Below are 20,324 nucleotides of genomic sequence, written 5' to 3' on the forward strand. Positions count from 1 at the left end.
TTAAAATTAAATGTAAACAGCATTTGCATAATTATAACATCATTGAGTTATGAATTTCTGATCAAAAATATTTGTTTACGATGTTGAATCAATCCAAAACTTCGTTTAATTAAAAATTTAAATTCTGTAAGCGCGCTTGGAAACCCGAAAAGGCAACTAACGACTACTTAATTTGCATACCGAACACCGGTTTCCGCTCACTCATTTATAGAATATTACACATTCAAGAATACACCGGCGCTCTAGTGCATATAGCGCTCAGTCTCTCTTTTCAGCGAGCTATTATCAACATAATTAAATACGTATAACGGTAAGCACCTACTTTTCGATCAATGGTGGCTTCAAAAAAACCGTTGGTGCACATTTTAGGTACTTGAAGCTATTTTTTCAATTTTTTTAACTGCTTGATTTCAAACATTATTGCTCGTCATTGAGAGTTTCTATATTTCTATTGTGTCAGTAGTTTCTATGTCAATATTATTAGCTTTTGCACTCCAATTGATGAGAGCAATGAAGCGTGTCTTTCGAGATTTTTTTTTATATATATTTTTTTTTCTTATATAATTTTTTTTTTTTTTTTATTTTTTATAGTCACAATGTGGCATACGCTATCGAGTATCTGTGCTTGGCAACTTTAGACTTGAATATCTCAAACTAATTAAGTATTAATGATAACTTCATTAGCGGAGATATACTATTTGCAGATATAGATTTACTCAATTGACATACTGTCATAAAAATTACAACAACAAATACCTTAAATTATTAAGAATTTGAGTACCTAAACTAAAGAAGTAAAAGTAGTAAGAATATTTACAATTCAATGGACAAAGCATTTGCTATTAAGTAGTGTTCCACAAGTTCAACGAACTGGATTTTATTCAATAAACTCAACGAATACGCATAACGATTGCATGAAATTGCGGCTTAAATAACGCTAATAGTTTGCTATAATTGCCGAATTAGTTTTCTAAAAAAGTAGTTAGAAAAAGCGGTAGAGAAAGGTAAGAAACACCGAAAGGCAATGAACGACAGACAGCAAACTACCGTTTTGTTGCTAAGTGCTGGTGAGAGACAGCTTTTTCAAACGAATATTTCAATATTTCAGCAAATATTTATATTTCTTTCAAAACAATTACTACATAACTGCAGTCAACTAGCGCGACGTGACGTAATCAAGTCGAAAAAACATTTACTAAACGTTACAAGACCGGTTTAAGCCGGTTGCACTATAAGAAAGACAGCGACGAAAAGGTGAGTAAGAAATAAATAAATGAGAAGTCGTAAATCGAGTAAAGCATAACAAACAAAAGCAGTTACTTATGTAGGTAAGCAACTATAAGTCGACTGACGTGACGTATGCACGACGCCATGCAGTCAGTGATCGTGCGCTGCCGCTCTACGTCAGCCACAGCACAAAGACACTTGTTCGGCACATTTTAACGCCAGTTCGTAAGCTAAATTTGCCTAACAAAAGCATATTTGTTTATTTTCTTTTTATTTGCTTATTTTCAATTTCCATAAACTGCTACTTCGATGTTAGAATGGCATTATGTGCTCAGCTGCAGCGCAGCCTTTGTGGCATCTGTAGCTCATCACTGCTGTGTCTTATTTCTTTTCAAGTTTTACGCTTGAGATACCTGCTTCTGAGAATTTGCAAAAGTCACACACGCGAAACACCGCAAATTAAAGTGGCAATTTTAAAGCCAACTTTTCGCGAATTGTGAATCACCGGACAGGTAGCTTTGGCGGCTATCGAGTACCTGGCTCGCATACACCATGTAATTTAGTAAGATTTCGTTATAATTTTTACGACACACCGCTTCACTACACTGCACCCAGCGCCCACTTTGGCAGGCTTCTGCATATTTTCACGATTTAATCAACGAATTTATTTATTGCTTTTGAACACTATGCGCCAATAAAACTCAATTGAGTACTCAATTTGGCGCTAGCAAAATGAAATTTGCATTAATTAAGCGACTGTCACTCGCTGGCTATTTCGGCATTTACTTTTCACCGTTTGCCGTCGAATATTTTATGTACTCTCAGCTGACTACTCGCATTTCAAGATCACTTCAAAGCACTTTATTTTGCAAAAATGTAAACAAAACACATGTGTATGTATTATTTACCAGAAAACACTTTAAATTTAGCACAGCAAATGTGCTTAAGACACTTTGCCACGCGTGCTTTTTCGTTTCACTAGTGAGACCGCGTCGCGCCTCTATATTAGTCACACGGCAACGTCAAGTAACACTCCACAGGTTCACGGCACGCAGCTAACTAACTCACGCTAGCCAGTCACTCGCTCGCGTTGTGGCGCTAAACCGGCTATTTGGGGATCGAAAGCGCTTAAAAAGAAACATTTTTGTATTGTGTTTTAGCTGGTTAACCGTAAGCAATCTCTTCGAAAACTTTAGTGGGCGCTCACAAGCTTGCTCTCTTTTATTGCTTTCAGTGTTTACACGTGGCGCTCGCGCTGGCGGCAGTTAGACTTTAGCACTAGTGTAGCTAGATTTTCGCTCACGACGCATACTAAATTTCTACGAGTACTGAGAGAGAAAGAGAGAGTGAGAAACTAGTGTGTGACTAGCTAGTGTAAATTGCTTCTTTTTTATAGCATGCGATAATTTTGTTAAGTATTGGTTGTTGTCTTTGCTAAGTTTAGACAAACATCAAGCATTATAATATTTTTTGAGGTTAATGTGTCAAGAGTTTAATATATTTTTTATTTAGCTGGGAAACATAAAAATTTCGTTAAATGCTGATATATTTAACCAATTTAAACCAATTTAAACCAATTTGACGTCAAATGATTGATTGGTGATAATTATTGAGTAGCACTTCGATTTTGATTAAAAAAAGAAAATAAAACGAGAAATAGATTCATTCGCATGCAATTTCTCTTTACTGGATTCAGTTCCTGTAAGCATTACTTTAACTGTCCAAGAACTTAACATCACTCAAAAAACGTTTGGAAACATTTGAGTAAGGCTGGTTAAATAAAGAAGCTCGAAAGTATGATTGTATGGTTGCCAAACAAGTTATTACAAAAAAACCGCATGGCCCGCGTTTCCAAGCTAAAAAGTATGGTTACCACAAATGTAGCACAATTAAATATGATGCACCGAGTTCCCATCTACGAAACACCGCTGAATCGCTACGAAATCCCTCCATTTCTAACAAGTGAAAACGGTGAGGGTCGAATACGGCTAGGATTGACAGTCAAGAACGCTTTGCTGTGTGTTTGATGGGTTTAACAGTCAGCAAGGATTTCCTGTGTGTTTGATAGGATTGGCTGGAGAAATCATCTACTAGGAGCTGAACCAGTACAACCAAATTCTTAGTTCGGATTTGCATTGTTACCAAATAGACCATCTGCAGGAAGCAATCGTCCAGAATCGGTCAGCACATTGAAGAGAAATTTTGTTGCACCAGGTCAACGCCAGGCCACATATGTACATATATAGTTAGAAGTTCGCTAAAGTCCCAAGAGCTTCGTTGTGAGGTCCTTACGCACAAATCTTATAGTTCGGACCTGACACCAACTCGAATATTTATATTATACCCTGTTAAATTTGGCACGAAATTTGTTAAACTATAAATTAAATATATAACTGATCAGCTTGACGAGCTGAGTCGATTTAGCGGACTTTGATGTCTGTCTGCTCGTCTGTTAGTCTATTTGCCCGTCAGTCAGTCTGTATATACGCTGTAAAGTCCCTCAGTTTTTGAGATCTCGATCTGAAATTGTATTGCACACGACATTTTCGCGCCAAGAAACTGCTCATTTGTCGGAGCCGCCGATATTGGAGCACTATAGCTTATAGATGCCATATAAACTGAACGATCTGAATAAAGTGCTTGTTTGGAAAGTTTTTCATGTGACGAGGAGTCTTTACGAAATTTGGCAAGGGTTATTGCCTAAGGCAACAGTGTAACCTCTTAAGAAATTGTTCAGATCGGAGCACTATAGGATACAGCTGCCATAGAAATTGCCCGATCGAAATCAAATTTTTGTAAGTCATGTTTTGTACTTGTGAAGGGTATTATAGCTTCGGTGCCACCGAAGTTAAATTTTTTCATGTTTTTTTATAATAATATATGTTTATAAAGTCAAATATACCCACCACACGATTCAGAAGCTGCATTTTTATGGCTCTTACCTGTAAAAAGAAGAAGAAGAAATAAATAAGGCATTATTAATTAGACAGAAAACTCAAGTGTTATATAAAACACAACAAAATTATGATTTCAGACTAAATTTAGCTCTGTAATTTTAATTTCAAGAACTTCGAATCAATTTAGTTTGACTGACTCAACAACAATTTACCGATAATGCCCTACAGCAAACCAATTACAACGAAAATTTAATCACTACGAGATTAAGTTAAGCTTTTTTGAACCGCATATCAGCAAATGGTTGAACGTGACTACAAAAGTATCGCCGATTACAAATCGCCATTCAATCATAAAGTGCCGAGTATAAAAGCTCACTTTAATTTTCACATCGCTGAACCACAATGCTTTTTAATTAAGCAATTTGCATTAAATATAATTTGTATTCGTGCACTTACAGCTACATATGTACATAGTTACAAACAGTAAAACCCGCTTAAGTAACTCACGAAAAATTCCCTTTTGAGGTATTTAGCTTTTTGAGCTAAGTTCTGCTAGGTACGGGATATGTGGATTGTGTACTTAGAAGGGCCCACCTAAGTCCTTCAATGTGAATTGTGTACTTAAAAGGCTTAAGTCCTTCTATGTGAATTGTGTACTTAAAAGGGCTCGCTTAAGTCCCGCTATGGGGATTGTGTACTTAAAAGGGCCCACTTAAATCTATTTAATGCGAGTACTAAGCCCAAAAGTGGTCAAGCACGCTCGATACTGAAGCGGGTTTTACTGTATGCTCCGTATATTGTCAATAAAACAGCGTTGTAATACATCATTGTTGCTCATCATGACTGCATTGCGTTAAATTGACACATGATAACCCGAAAAATTGCCGCGCTTAATGAGATAAGTGCATATGAGAAGAGCCAGCAGCGCTCAGGGGTAATGAGTACGCATGTGTGTAAACTGTAAACACGCCGCCGATCAAGGGGGCATTACTAATAATTAAAAATAACTGGCGACAGCAGACATTGAAACATGTAAACGGAGACTTCGGCGCTATAAGTCGTTAAATAATTAAAAAATAAATTAAAAACGCCATAAATGGCTTGTCGGGAAGCGTGAGGGTAGTGCTTGCAGCGAGATTACAGGGAAATCACAACGGCGTAAATGGCATTACCAACAAACCCAACAAAGGGTAAATAAGCTGGTGGGTTCCAGTGCGCCAATAATGATGGGTTAGTGTCAAATATGTACATGTATGAGTGTAAGTATGTACATGTATGTGTGTGTAAATATGTATGTAAATATATGTGTAAGTGTTAAAACAAATATGAGTAAATGGCAAGCAGGAAAGCGTCGCTCAACGAGGTGGTATAAAAAGCTTTCGCAGCCATCAACAATTTAAGCTGTCACTGATCCCCACTGTGTGCAGATAGATATGCCGCAATGTTGCGCTTTTTGTCGACACACAGCCAGGGGTACAGAAATTTGTTTTTTTTTTTTGGTTTTTATCAAAAAGTTTTTTTGTCCGGCGCAAAAGTACGCGGCATCGCTTTAATTCAACGCTCGGTCCAAGCAAACAATCGAAAGCATTCACGAAATGCATAGCGCGGTAATGTAAACCAGCGCGCTGCCATGGCAACTGACCCTAGGCTGGGTACATAGTGGAGTGCAAGAAATGTAATAAATGAAACAAGAAGAAGAGAAGCTATATTAACCTACATAAATGAAAAAGTTTCCACATAAGATCATGGCTTTGATCGGTCAATTTGTATGGCAGCTATATGCTATAGTGATCCGATCCGAACCATTTCTTCGGAGATTGTATTATTGGCTTAGACAGTAACTCTTGCCAAATTTTGTGAAGATATCTCGTTATGTATAAAGACTTGAATTTGATCTCCTGGTTTGTATGGCGGCTATATGCTATAGTAGCCCGATCTGAACCATTTCTTCGGAGATTGTATTATTGGCGTAGACAATAACCCTTGCCAAATTTTGTGAAGATATCTCGTTACGTAAAAATAAATTCCATACAAAGGCTTGAGTTTGATCGGCTAGTTTGTATGGCGTCTATATGCTATAGTAGTCCGATCCGAACCATTTCTTTGGAAATTATATTATGGACTTAGGCAATAATTCTTGCCAAATTTCGTGAAGATATTTCGACAAATGAAAAAGTTTTCCATACAAGCACTTGATTCCGATCGTTCAGTTTGTATGACAGCTATATGCTATAAAGCTCCGATCTGCATAATATATGTGAAGATTGTAGCATTGCCTCGGACAATAATCTGTGCCAAATTTCGTGAAGATATCTCGTCAAATAAAATACTTTTCCACACAAATGAATGAATTTGATCGGCAGGTTTGTAGGCAGCTACATATGTATATGCTACATTGGTCGTATTGTACCGATAGCGACAAATGAGCACACTTTTGGGAAGTTAAGAAAGTGTGCGAAATTTCAGATCGAGAACTCTAAAACCATGGGACTAATTTGCCTCTATACAAATAGCCAGTCATGGCTAAACTGGCTCAGGTCGTCACGCTAACCATTTCCATACATATTTTATGGGGTCTCTGTCGCTTCTTTCTTCCAAAATTTCGTGGCAAACATAATATACCCTGTTCAAGGTTCAAAAATCAAAAGAATATGTGAGCAAATATGTGGAACTGCACGCGGTCTATATATTCTTTATATTGTATTCCCTTCCTTCCTCAACTTTACCTTTTATTGACATAATTTTTTGTCTATTCGCTCCACTATGCGCTCAACCTTAGCTGCCAGTGTATCCCCAGTGTGTCACTAGTTTGCTTTATTTGCTTCAATTGCGTCAACAAAGCGACCTTCCACAATCCCACCATTTACCCACTTATGTATTTGGACCCACACATGCGATTTAATTGAATTTGTTTTGTTGATTTGTTGTTTTTGGCGCTTTTGTGTTGTCCACTCTTTAGCATATTTTTCAATTTTCTTCTTTATTTATTATTTGTAACAATCTGCGCGCTCAGCACCTTCAAAAAGAGGCACTCAAATAATTCTATAGAAGCACGGTATGCCGCAGAGAGATTCATTTAATTTATTTATGCAGAGTACTACTTGCTAAGTGACTGAGTGAGCACGCTAACTTGTAGTACTAAATGCTAAAATATGCTTTTACAACTATTCTCTCTTCTGAGTAGACACTCTCCGTTGGTAATTTACTTTTGTAAACGACTGTGTGCTGTCTCATAGCATGCCATTTCAAATTTATATACAGAATATACAAATATCGCATGATATAAAAAAGTGAAGGTATGACCGTTCTACAGTCTTTTCGAGACCGTGTGAGTATAAAGCTTGCGTTTTCTCCTTCTGCACCCTTGCATATGATCTTGGCGGTTCTGCATGACCGTAATGCCTTCCATATCACTCTGATTCGTCTATCAGCGCTTTCGGAAATTTCGTTGTGTATCATTTTTAACGATTTGTGTCTCTCTTGAACTGGTATTGAACGAGATCAGGTCGAGCTGATGGCTCCTTTGGCAATCTCATCGGCAATCTTATCAGCTATTTCGTTCCCGGAATGCTCTTGTGGCCTGAAACCCAATACATATGCAGCCGTTTTCCGGCAACTACACTATCTACTGTCTTCCTGCTTCTAAGGACATTCTCTGACGCAATGCGATGTGAGATTATTGCTTTATTAATCGTTTGGCTATCGACGCATACATTGATATTCTTTATGACGTTTCCTGCGTTGTTAACTCAGAATCTGGCCGCAAGGAATGCTGCTTGCAAGATACTGCAGCATTCTGGCAGCTCGAAGGGTCAACTGAGATCTAGCGCCGCGCAATACATCCCGGCGCCAACTCCATCAGCCAGTTTTGATCCATCAGTGTATATATGTATGTATTAAAAGCGCAATCCACCCTTTTTAACGTGAATTGAAACTCTCTCTTCCAGAAAACGCTTGAGAGTATGTCGTCTATTTTATCCACCGCCCCACTACCTATCAAGCTATGTCCGAAACTTATTGCGTGAAATTCATCTAACGCCGGCAACCTTGCAACTGATTTCTCTACCGAGCTTTGTAGCAGGTCGAGTGACCATTCAAGCGCAGCCATTGGAGTGGTTCTTAGAGCTTTTGTATTGGCTCCGACGATTCCCTGCGGTCCATCAGATCAGGGATTCAAGTTGAAATTTCGGAACACTTCGGGTTATGTGGAACCGACTAATATGTAAAGGGTTGTGAAATCAGTTTCTAGCTTCTCTTAGCACTTATATATTCAATATAATGATTTTCGACCGGATTTTCCGAGGAGTATTTATGAGGAGATCATGAGGATAAATAACCATAGGTGATATTGGTCTGAAAATCTCCTAAACGCCATACAATGAATGGTTGTAAAGCGAATATTTCGGTTAATAATATAACTTAACTTAACTTAGAAGTTCACGCAGAAACGAATGTTTTACATATTAATCCAGCAGCTCACGACTTCCGGTCTTAGACCAAGTATCCTCTGGTCAAAAAACATCCATTTGAAGGCGAGCTTAAGTGAGAAGGCAAACCATCTCTCCCCACGATTGTGTACAGGGTTTGGGACCCGTCACGTAAAAAAACATCCCCAATGAAAAGCAAACAACAGCCTTGTACGAGAGACCCCTCTTTTGATGGACATGGAATGTTCGGTCCCTTAATTGGAAAGGTGCCACTGCCCAGCCGGCTGATGTCCTCGTAAGAGTAAAGACTGACATCACCGCCGTCTAAGAAGTGCAAGAGACGGGACAAGGACTAAGACGAGTAGGTCCTTGTGACATTTACTACAGTGGCCATATAAAGGAGCGCAAATTCGGGGTGGGATTCGTAGTGAGCGAGAGACCCCGTCATCGAGGCCTGGCATTCACCCCGGTGGATGAACGTCTAGCCACAATTCTCACCAAAGCGAAGCTCTTCAACATATCACTGATTTGAGTCCACGCCCCAAAGGAAAAGAAGGACAATGTAACCAAAGATGTCTTCTATGCTTGGTGACTTTAACAACAGGCTTGACTCAAATTTTTACACGATGTTATTCTTATATTTGTTAAATAATGATCGAAGGCATACGATTTTTGATAATAATTGTGCTCTTTAAGTCAATCTAAAGTGTAAATTTTTTCCCAAAAACCGATTGAAAAAAAAAAAATTTTGACTGGTCCTTAAATCATTACCTGATTCTTCCATAGTAATAAAATATTTTGATTTTTGGATTTGAGATAATTTTAAACAGAAAAATCCCCGTCACCGACAGACAACTTTTTCAGAGGTTCCTCTGGTAATCGGCTTCAGAATCAAGAGAATCGAAAATTCTTAAAAATTAATCATCGATAGTTAAACTACACTAATTTCCGTTAATGGCCATTATTTTTATTTATTTATTAAATAAAGTGACTCTTCAAAAAAAAAAAATCATAAAAAAAAGCATTCTTTTGACTATTAAGTGGATATGTACATGTATGTCAATCGAAAAAATTCAAAGTTTATGCAGCTCATCATGTCACTCACAACAGATTTATCATAACCACTGTGTACAAGGTCAAAAAAACTGTAAACACTGTGACATAAGGCTGTCATGAATTTTGAATGCTTCAGCTATAAATAAACGAAGCACAACACTGGCAATTCAACAGGAGTAAAAGTAGATGTGGAATGCGCTAAAATTCGAACAAAATATGTGCAAAATGTACACTGGCGTGACATTACAACGAAATGCACTCAGACGTAACAGAATAGCAATACAAACTGCAGCACACACTCACACACACACAAGCTCACATGTATTGCTATGAAATCATTAAAGGCACAGCGGCTGCATTTTTTCATTAAAAATTCATTAAACGCATGAAAAACGGCAAATCGATGGTCTATTTGCCCCACAAGGACTTTAATAAAGGCGGCGGCAAAGCACCGTTAACACACAGGCATTTGCTCGTAAATTCAAATTTGTAACACGTCAAAGCCACCAACTGATGAAATGTGGGTACACAGCAGTGCATTTGCACCAGCAGACAATATTGTAAGCACACGGTGAGGACATGCCCCCTGGCACACACAATGTGACCTCAACACACACACATACATATATATATGTATGCAACCGTAGTAGTTGTTGTAGCTCACTACGGTGTAGCGGTCATCTAAGTAATGTCGATCGGCTCAACGAATGTCTACTACTAATTAAGCAATGTGGCAGTTGTTTGTCTATGAGCAATTTCACAGTTTTGGAGGCTGTGTAGTGTGGTCCTACATATGTGCATCTGTGTTGCGGTTGGTTGTTTTGTGGTGGTCACGTCTGTTTGTTTTGTCAATTTCGTTTGCATGCTTCTACATGTGAGAATATGTTGTTGTCAATAGGTTTTTGTTGTTGTTAGAGTGTTGTGTAATGGTCGTAGTACAGGTCATTTCGTTGTGTCAACAGATGTCAAATATTTTACATGGTGGTGTAATGTAGCACAGGGGTTGGACATAATAGTTCGGTGGGTTTACAATTTGATCAAATTGGCTGGGATTACTTAAGAGACAGAAAAGGCTATGTGGAACCGTCAGTGATGTCAAGGATCACTTAGTAACTTGTGAGCTCATCTTTGACATGGTTAGGTAAGGTGATATTCATGAGACCATGAAAAATTCCACTCAGGACCCCTAAGCATGGATCAAAAAGACCGTCGTATATCTGCAAAACGACTATTGAGCCGGCTAATATCTACTTAAGCCAAAAGTATGGGGGCATAGATAATTCTAACGTCAGCTGACGAAAGCTGGACAGTGAAGGCGAAAGTGTCTCGATGTTTCCCCCTTAGCTTCCTTGACAAGTTGCATTCTCCAAAATCTTTAGCCTCAGCGTTTGAGTGCCAATTTGATAGTGTGCTGTTAGGACACCTTCATTGCGTCCATGTGAATCTCGCTAAGGCTAGTAGTTCCATGGACCTTATGCGTTTCCCTATAGGCCAGAAGGCTTTCGCAACACCACAAGTAGTCGTTTCTGACCAACGCTTACTAAGCTCGCGCAAGACCCATAAATCTAACGTCCGAAAGAACGCAGACAGGGAACACCTGGCCGTTCCCAACAGAATGGGATGTGAGTAAGGGTGCTTTTTCTAGCGAGCTCATCGGCTTTTCAGTCTTACGATTCCGCTGTGGCTGTGGTACCCAGACAAGTTTAATATGGAAGTACATTTATGCCACTGCTAATGAGGTCATGCAGTATTTGACTATCTTTGAGCTCACTGTCACCGAGCTCAAGGCCTGTATATCAGCTCTGCTAACGTAGTAAATACACTCCTCCCTAAAAGAAGCCGCACTTCGTTGATATATAGTACATCTGCTGCTACCGCAATAGCTGCCACTTTTGCTTGAAAGACAGTACAGTGGTCTAACAATCTGAAACAAGAATTGATTGAGAGCTCCACTACCCCTTGAGCTTCATTACATCCGTGAGAAAGCTGATTGCACCACTTCTCCAGCGACTCCGCCCCACTCACTTATATTTGGAGGTAAGTATATGGGCGAAGAAGATGGCGCTTGTAGTGAGATCCGCGCTGTAGTCATCCAAATTATCAAAGATGCAATCGAAATGCGAAAAAATTCGGAATATTCCACTAAGGGACCTATAAAGTGTACGGCTTCCCCTAGTTACTGGTAAAGAATTCGGAAAGGAGCGTTTAAGTCCGAGACTGAGGTCTGTTTTGCAAGAAAACCCTAATTGCTATCGAAAAGTTGGAAGATTGCTCAAGTTACCGCCTTTGATTGTTCAAAGTTTATAACTTTTTACAAATCTTCCAGCATTATGCGACCTCGTACTAAATTACGATTTGAGCCCACAATTTGCATTATCCTTGATGAAAAGTAATTTTTTAAAGAAGGTTATACTTTATTATTAACGTGAGTTTATGAGTCCCAATTATCTTGTTTTGCAATTTCATCGAACGATTCAACCGTAATACATATATAATACAGCTAATCACGAAAGTATGCAATAATTGTTAAAATTGTCTGTAGAGAAATGAATATCATTTGGAACAGATTTCATAGTCATAAAAATGTCATTGAGTGACTACAACTTACAAAATATTATATTCCTATATCTGTCAATATCTTATAAAATACCAATTTCCAAGTCAATCCTGCGTTTATTTCTCCTTTTATTCTCTCATAGGTCCCAGTTACGAAAATAATGCCTTCATTTAGAGTTACGAAACAGCCACCTCTGACAATCTTATTGTTGATGTACCCGAGTCTTTTATTGGTTCACATCTTATGCACTTAAACTCATAATAAAACATTTTTGTGAATATAGGTTTCGAACTTTGATACTTTTAGCAAAGCCACATGCCTTATCATAAGACCTTCCTATATTACATATAATATTTGCATTACTTGAGAATTGTTATCTGTTTCATCTAATTAAAACAACAAATTAACTAGCAAAATGGTGAATATTTTTATATATTATTTTTGATATTTTTTGAAAAATTGTTAAAATTTGTTTTTACAATTTTTGTAAAATTGTTTTAATTTTTAACTTTTTCACTTCTTATCTTTAATTTTTTTATTTTAACTTTTTTATTTTATTATCTTTATTTTTATTTTTTCTTTCATGTTTTTATGTAAAATTTTTTATTTTTGAATTGAATATCTGTTTCGAGTAATTAAAATAATTAAATAAGAAAAGGTCACCATCTTTATTTTTAACATTTTTTTTAATTTTTTGAAATTTGTTTTTAATTGTTCGTTTACCATTTTTTTCATATTTTTTTTTAATATTTCTTTTCTTATTTTTTCAAATTTTTATTTTGAATTTTTTAGTAGTTTTAATTTTTTTCTGTTTTTTATATTTGAAATATATTTATTTTTACCCATTTCATTTCTTTATTTTAACTTTTTTATTTTATTATCTTTATTTTTTTCATGTTTTTATGTTAAATTTTTTATTTTTGAATTGAATATCTGTTTCGAGTAATTAAAATAATTAAATAAGAAAAGGTGAAAATCTTTATTTTTTACATTTTTTTAATTTTTTGAAATTTGTTTAAAAGCTCATTTACAAATTTTTTAATAAATATTTTTTGTAAATATTTCCTCTTTCACTTTTTTTTCAAATTTTTATTTTGAATTTTTTAGTAGTTTTAATTTTTTTCTGTTTTTTTATATTTGAAATATATTTATTTTTACCCATTTAATTTTTTATTTTTTTATTTTTAATTTTTTTTTTTCTATTTTTTTGTAAATTATACATACTTCTTTTTTTTGCTGTGTATAAACATTTTTTATTTGTTGAAATTTTATATTTTTAATAAATATTTTTTAAAATTTTATTTTACTTTTTTTTTTATTTATCAGTTTTGTATTTTTAATTTTTTTTCTCTATTTACATTACATAAAATTTATTTTTTCCATTTTCTTTTTATTTTTTATTTATTACATTTTTTAGAACTTTCTTTTCTATTTTTTTGTAAATTAGACTTATTTTTTTTTGCTGTGTATAAACATATTTTTATATTTATTAAAATTTGGTTTAAAGTTTATTTTTTATTTTTATAATATTAAATTTTGATGTTTTTTGAATTTTTTATTGAAAGTTGTTTTTTATTATTTTTTTTTCTAAATTACATAAAATTTATTTTTAACATTTTTTAAATTTTAAATTTTAGTAATTTTTTATTTTATTTTAAATATTTTTTTTAATTTTTAATTATTTTTAACAATTTTTTTTAATTTTTTTATTTATTTTATTTTTTTTTTATAAATATTTCGATGATAATAACTCGATAAAACCAAAAAATGTCAATGTTCGTATGACAACTTTTGCAACCAACTGTAGTATCTTGTACTATAACAATATTGCCTACCTGAAATTATTTTATATGCACACCCCACGCACTATTTCTGCAAGCAACGGTGGCATAAAAGTGAAAATCAGTACATATGCATCTGTGTGTGTGTGTATGTAATAAACATTACTGTTATTGTTATGTTCATTGCATTTCATGATTTTGTAGCAGTGTCATTACAATGCAGACTGTAACTGTGGTTGGCCCCCTAAGCGATGGTAATATGTAGCGTGCCAAAGCAAATGTTGGACACCCACAAGGGTTCTCATTCTAATTCCTTTGCAGTATCGCTTAAAGGCCTGCGTTGCAGGCAAACGTTGGAAGGAGTTAAAGGTAACCAATAATGACTGCTTCCTTGTTAGATTGATATATGGGCAAGTACTGACAGCGTGCTAATGCCCACAAGACTAATGCACGTGAAGGAAGTCGTAATGAATTCAATAATAATGATGAGAAAGCGAGCATATTGCATTTGCGACGTTGACACAATTTCCGTTGCTATTTTTTCCTATTAAAAATCAATAACGGCGTATTAACTTGGTGGCATGTATTTGAACTATGACGGATATAATGTGAACTTATTGATTTCACTTGTCACATTTTATTGATGGAGAAATAAGATTTATTTAAATATTACAAATTGAAAAGACTGAAATTAAGTTTATTGAGTATTAACTAATTTTTTTTTTCAAGGCAGTTAACCTTTTGCGACGAAAGTGTTTGCTAAATTTCTATTTTTGCCAATATGGTAATATTTTATTTATTTTATCAAATTATTTGTATGAAAAACATTTTTTTTTTTTAATTTTTTTTTTAAATAGTGCATCAAAAAACTTTTTTAAATATTCCTTAGATTAATTGTAGTTGCAAAAATTAATCTGTCTTGAAAGTTTTAAACGGATGGCAACTCTCCTAAAATTATTTTCAAACCATATTATTGTCTTAAATCTGCACAATTTTATGATTTATTACAATGCATATTTTTGTTAAAATTTTTTTTATAAAATTAAAAAACAAAAAAGTTGGTGGCAACCTTTAATTGTGTGAATATAGCTGTGGATCTTTGATACTTATAGCAAAGACACACTCCTTGTCATTGGATTCTCCTATATTACAAATAAATAGATAACATAAGTTGTAACTGGTTGCAAAAATTAATCTACATTACTATTGAAAGTTTTAAACAGATGGCAACCCTTCGCAAAATTTTTGTTCGAGTTTGATAACAATATTTTGGTGTTTCATTATCAAATATTTATTATTTACTAAATCTGTATATTAAAAAAAAAAAAAAATTTTAATAAAAAAAAATTGGTGGCAACCTTTATATAGGTGGATTGGAAAAAATTTGTATATTGTTTAGTTTTGCTTTGCTTGTAAACATTATTTTATTTTAACGAAACTATTTAATTGAAAATTTTTAAATACGTGGCAACACACTTCATAATTTTTTCTTTTTCTAATCCTAATTGTTTTATATCCATGTTATGGTTCCGTTTTATCAAATATTTAGTTTTTCCTAAATCTGAACATTTTTATTAATATAAAAAATGAAAGTGTGGCAACCTCTGTTTCAATAGTTTGATTGAAAACATTTTTAATATTATTTTAGTTGTTCAGCAAAATCATTGAATTGAAATTTTTAAGTAGGTGGCAACCCTCCTCAAATATTTTCAACTCCAACTAAATAAGTGGCAAAACCCCTCAAAAATTATCAACTACAGGCGTTTCCCAACCTTCATGGTTTTATATCCATGTTATGTTATTCCGTTTCATCAAATATTTAGTATTTCCTAAATCTGTACATTTTTAATAAAATTAATTTTATTAAATTGAAAAAAAAAATATATAAAATAAAAATTGAAGTGTGGCAACCTCCTTTTAATAGTTGGATTGAAAACATTTTTAATAGTTTTTGAGTTGTTTAACAAATTTATTTAATTAAAAATTATAAACAGGTGGCAACTCTACTCAAACATTTTTCTAACCCTCATTGTTTTATACCCATATTATGTTATTCCGTTTTATCAAATATTTATTATTTCCTAAATCAGTACCTTTTTAATAAATTTTATTTTATTAAATTGAAGAAAAAATAAAAAAAAATCTAGTGTGGCCACCTCTTTTTTAATAGTTGGATTGGAAAAAATTTTAATATTGTTTAATTGTTTAACCAAACTATTGAATTGACAATTATAAATAGGTGGCAACTCTCCTCTAAAATTTTTTAACTGCAGGCTTTTTCCAATCTTTTTTTTTTAAGTTGTGTTTTTAATATTCTTTAGTTTGACGATTGTAATAAAAATTTTAAGCAGGTGGCAACCATCCACAAAAATTTTAAATTTTTTTCTGCAGGCTTTCTTTTAGCTCCAATAATCAATGTATAGTGTTTCTTTATCATTTCTTTTTTTTACTTAAAAATTTCAAGGAATATAGTTTCCCCACTTGTTGACTTCCTTCAAACTTAGTTGAACCACTTTCAAGCCTTACAGCTAGTATTAACTATTATTTAGCCAGAAAGGGAAATAAAAATGTTTGGCAACATTCGAAGTACCCATTTCGTCCACGAATGATGACTTCATTTAGCTGCTTTAAAACGTGCTCCTTATTCATACTCTCTACCACCATTACATTACACCACTAGCCACAAGCCGAAAATTGTCACGCCCTTTCAACCAAACATCATCCACACAACGAGCCATCAACGTCTGACATCAGCATCATTAGCAGTCTAAAGTAGTGCCACATGACAGCAGGTGAAAAGTAGTGAAAACAAATTTATTGACCATACGTACAAACACACAGTTATGTTGCAGCGCCGCCAGCGCTATGACGCAACCACAAGACACCGTAGACCAGCAGGCTTCCACTCAAGGTAATAAAGTTCCATAGCAGGCAGCTGCTCTACCTTTGCCTCATTCTTCATATGTGTTATTGGTGTGTGTGTGTGTGTCAGCCTGTTAGCCAATTAGATTGTGGCGGAAATTGCGATGCGAGGCAGCTTTTATTGCATTCTCTTTCAATTTCAGCGGCATATTTCTTCTTTCTTGCCGCCAGATAATCAGTTTAGTTTGTGGAGTTAACAAGATAGAGCTTATTTATTTTCATTGGCATAACTTTGAGCGCATTTACTTTGGCATGAAAATTAAATTGTGTGCCTCATGCATAGGTGGAGGTGTTAGGTTATGAAGCTTCACTGAATCTTTAGAATGCTATCATCTAATATAAGGCATTAACCAAGGCCTCTTTAAATTGTTTTTACTACGCTTAACTACAAGAATGTTATTGCCTCGAGCGCAGGCTTCGGTCGTGATGAATCTCCCACTACCATTCTCGGATAGATATAGTCTGCTTTTAGTACACACTTGACCCCTGCAAAGTAGGCCAGAATTCGACGTAGATGACACCTTATGAATGCCTGAAACAGTTATATTCTCCTTTCCGACCGATACTACAGTCTTCGATTTCTTTAGAACAAGTTTGTGGGGCAAAGTCCTTTTTTTCGAATGTTCCTTGGTCCCGCTTCGTCAAAGATCTCGTAAGAGCATAGAAACTCCTTCGATTTGCTTATAAATTATACCAGATCACACCTTACGGTTAGATTCACCTTTCCAACCGATAGTACAGCCTTCAACTTCTTTGGAGTAAGTTTGTCGGGCGAAGTCCTCTGTTTCGATTGTTCCTTGGTCCACGCTTCGTCAAAGATCTCGTAAGACCATACTTAGAGACTCCTTCGGTTTGCACTTAAAAGACACCTGAAACCTTTCACCTTTCCAGCCGATAATACAGTCTTCGATTTCTTTGGAGCAAGTTTGTTGGGCAAAGTCCTCTGTTTCGATTGTTCTTTTGTCCACGTTTCATCGAAGATCTCGTGAGAGCAAACCCCTTCGATTTGTGCTTAAAGAACACCAGGTCACAACTTATGAGTCCCTGAAATGCTTCACATTTCTGATCGATAGTACAGTTTTCGACCTCTTTGGAGCAAGTTTGTCGGGCGAAGCCCTCCGTTTTGATTGTTTCTTGGTCCACGGTTTGTCAAAGTTCTCGTCAGAACACAGATTTGCGCTTAAAAAAGAACAGATCACACCTTATGAATGCCTGAAACAGTTATATTCTCCTTTCCGACCGATACTATAGTCTTCGATTTCTTTGGAACAAGTTTGTCGGGCGAAGTCCTCTGCTTAGATTGTTCCTTGCTCCACGCTTCATCAACGATCTCATATGAAACTCCTTCGTTTTGCGCTTAAAAAAACAACAGATCACACCTTATGGTACCCTAAAATCCCCGATTCGTTTCATGAAGTCCACAGTTACGAATGCGCCTTGATCTCTGATTTGTACAAATGGATCCATGTTTCGTCGAGTGTAACGAAGCTTCTTAAAATTTGCCAAACACAGCTGCAAAGTGGTCCTGCGGTCGCGCTTGTTGTCCGGAATAAGCTTTCGTGGCAACCTTGGCACCGCGTGTTTTTTCATGCCCAACATTTCAAGCAGGGTACTTTTTGTAACGGCAAATGGCTTTCCGCAAATATCTTTAAGGACTGCTGCCGAATTGACTTGCCTTTATCGGTACAAAATCCTCATCCGTTCAGCTCACAAAGATCGGGCAGACGCAAGAACAGCAGGATACGCAGTCTTTTCGGATTCTTACTCCCCCAGTTAGCAAGCAGTCTTCCAACGAGATTATGGACGTTTGTCACATTACTTCTTTTGGTAGCTTTTTTTGATGGAATCTGGTGGTGGCTCACTAAAAATCGATGAAACTCATTAGACTGAGTTTCGAAGGCAAGCAACAACATAGAAGATTCACCGTTTGCAACAGCAAAGCGTTCCTTAATTTTACTTCCCGATTTATCTTTCAAAGACAATTCAAGCACCGAAGAATATGGCTTTCCAATTTTCTTAAATCCACGGATACACCCGATCCCATAGGCAGTCTAAAAAAATGTGTGTCCGATTCGCCGGAACATTCGACAATAGCCGCCCACGAGAATGCGCTAATGACAATCATGTTGTTGTTGTTGCAGCCAGAGAATTCTGCCGAGTGGACAGTCCTTGACCGAATAAAAACCGGGCCCGTCCGGTTACTCAGACCCGAATGTCGTGGGAATTATAAATAGTGGCGCTCTGTGGCAGTGAGGCGCAGTACTTATCGCAACGTCCTCGTAAAGCTCTATCTTAATTTCATTTCGACGCCGAAATTCATATTTTTCACACATAACTGCAACAAGAGAATCATATCCAAATACATTCAACGAGCTGAGCCAAACCGAATACACATGTAAAATAAGTTTTCATTGGCAAATTGAATTTCTATTGCCATTTTCCTTTTCCAAAAGCAACGCTGGTTGACAATTTGCCCATCAAATTAGCAAAATTAAATTACAAATGCAAAATGGCCACAGAATTCATAACATTTTGTAGGCCAAGCACGTGCGCTACACTGCTTCCAAAAGGCTTAAGGCAAACGTTGGCAAAATGCTAAAATTCAAGAGATGAAAAGAAAGAATTTGGTGCGGGATAAACAAAATATTATTTGCCGTTATGTAAGCTGAAGTCACAATTATCACAGCGACATACAAGTGAGCACTTTAATGAAATTAGCATAAATATAAGCTGACAATAGTCATTAGAATGTATGAAGTTGTAGTATTTGAAGTACGCGTTGCGTATACGCCCCCACCCACGCAACCACAGCGCACCGCCTCAGCGCGCAAGCAATTAGCAACAATAATTAAATCAATTTTATTATTTGCAATTAAATTTCGCTCAATCAAAGTCGAATTGAAAGTGCGCAATGTTTACAATCAACCAAACACACACACACACGCACAGAGAGAGATAATATTTACTGCAAATAAACGTAATACCATTCCGTATTGATTAATTGAAATCCAGCGATTTGGCATTTCGTATGCTGATAACGTCAAATTGTCGTGATTGAAAGCATTGATTTGGCGCTTCGCTTATCTGACTGACAGAATGACTGATTTCCGGACAGCGCAACTCTACCAGCGCAGCGCTAACTTTCAGCCAGCAACCCCCAGTTAGCTGGCTGCCTTGCGTTGCGTGCGTAGCGGCGAAACACGAAATTGAATTAATTTGTTTGCAGTCAGTCAGACATAACAAAATGATAGCGAAACAATTGCAAAAACAATACCAAAAACAATAGGAAGGAAAAACAGCGGCAATAGCAATGGCGCGCGCAATAATATTCGAGTTTGCGGCAGGCAAATCGCCACGCACGGCCGGATGGCAGCATGCCAACGATTGTGCCGTAAAATTGGCTGTAATCGGTGGTAGTGATTGCACAAACCAGCGCAGGTTAGAGAAAGTATTGTAA

General features: G+C 35.9%; 1 protein-coding gene across 8 annotated transcripts in view; it reads right to left on the reverse strand.

Annotated features, from left to right (window-relative positions):
- LOC126755135 (probable phospholipid-transporting ATPase IA) overlaps nt 1–20,324 on the reverse strand; it is a 133,812-nt gene that overhangs the window by 76,784 nt on the left and 36,704 nt on the right. The window contains exon 1 of one of the 8 annotated variants that reach the window (XM_050467490.1): nt 2,136–2,289. The exons of 6 other annotated variants lie outside the window; for them this stretch is intronic. Coding sequence is in view for 1 of the 2 variants with exons in the window: in XM_050467491.1 (XP_050323448.1) it covers nt 4,134–4,169 (36 nt within the window). In the remaining variant the exon portion in view is untranslated. Of the gene's footprint in view, nt 1–2,135; nt 2,290–4,133; nt 4,170–20,324 lie in introns of those variants that run through there. One more of the 8 variants, XM_050467491.1, reaches the window with a different exon arrangement.

Source organism: Bactrocera neohumeralis, chromosome 4, assembly GCF_024586455.1.
Source record: "Bactrocera neohumeralis isolate Rockhampton chromosome 4, APGP_CSIRO_Bneo_wtdbg2-racon-allhic-juicebox.fasta_v2, whole genome shotgun sequence".
NCBI classification, from domain to species: Eukaryota; Metazoa; Arthropoda; class Insecta; order Diptera; family Tephritidae; genus Bactrocera; species Bactrocera neohumeralis.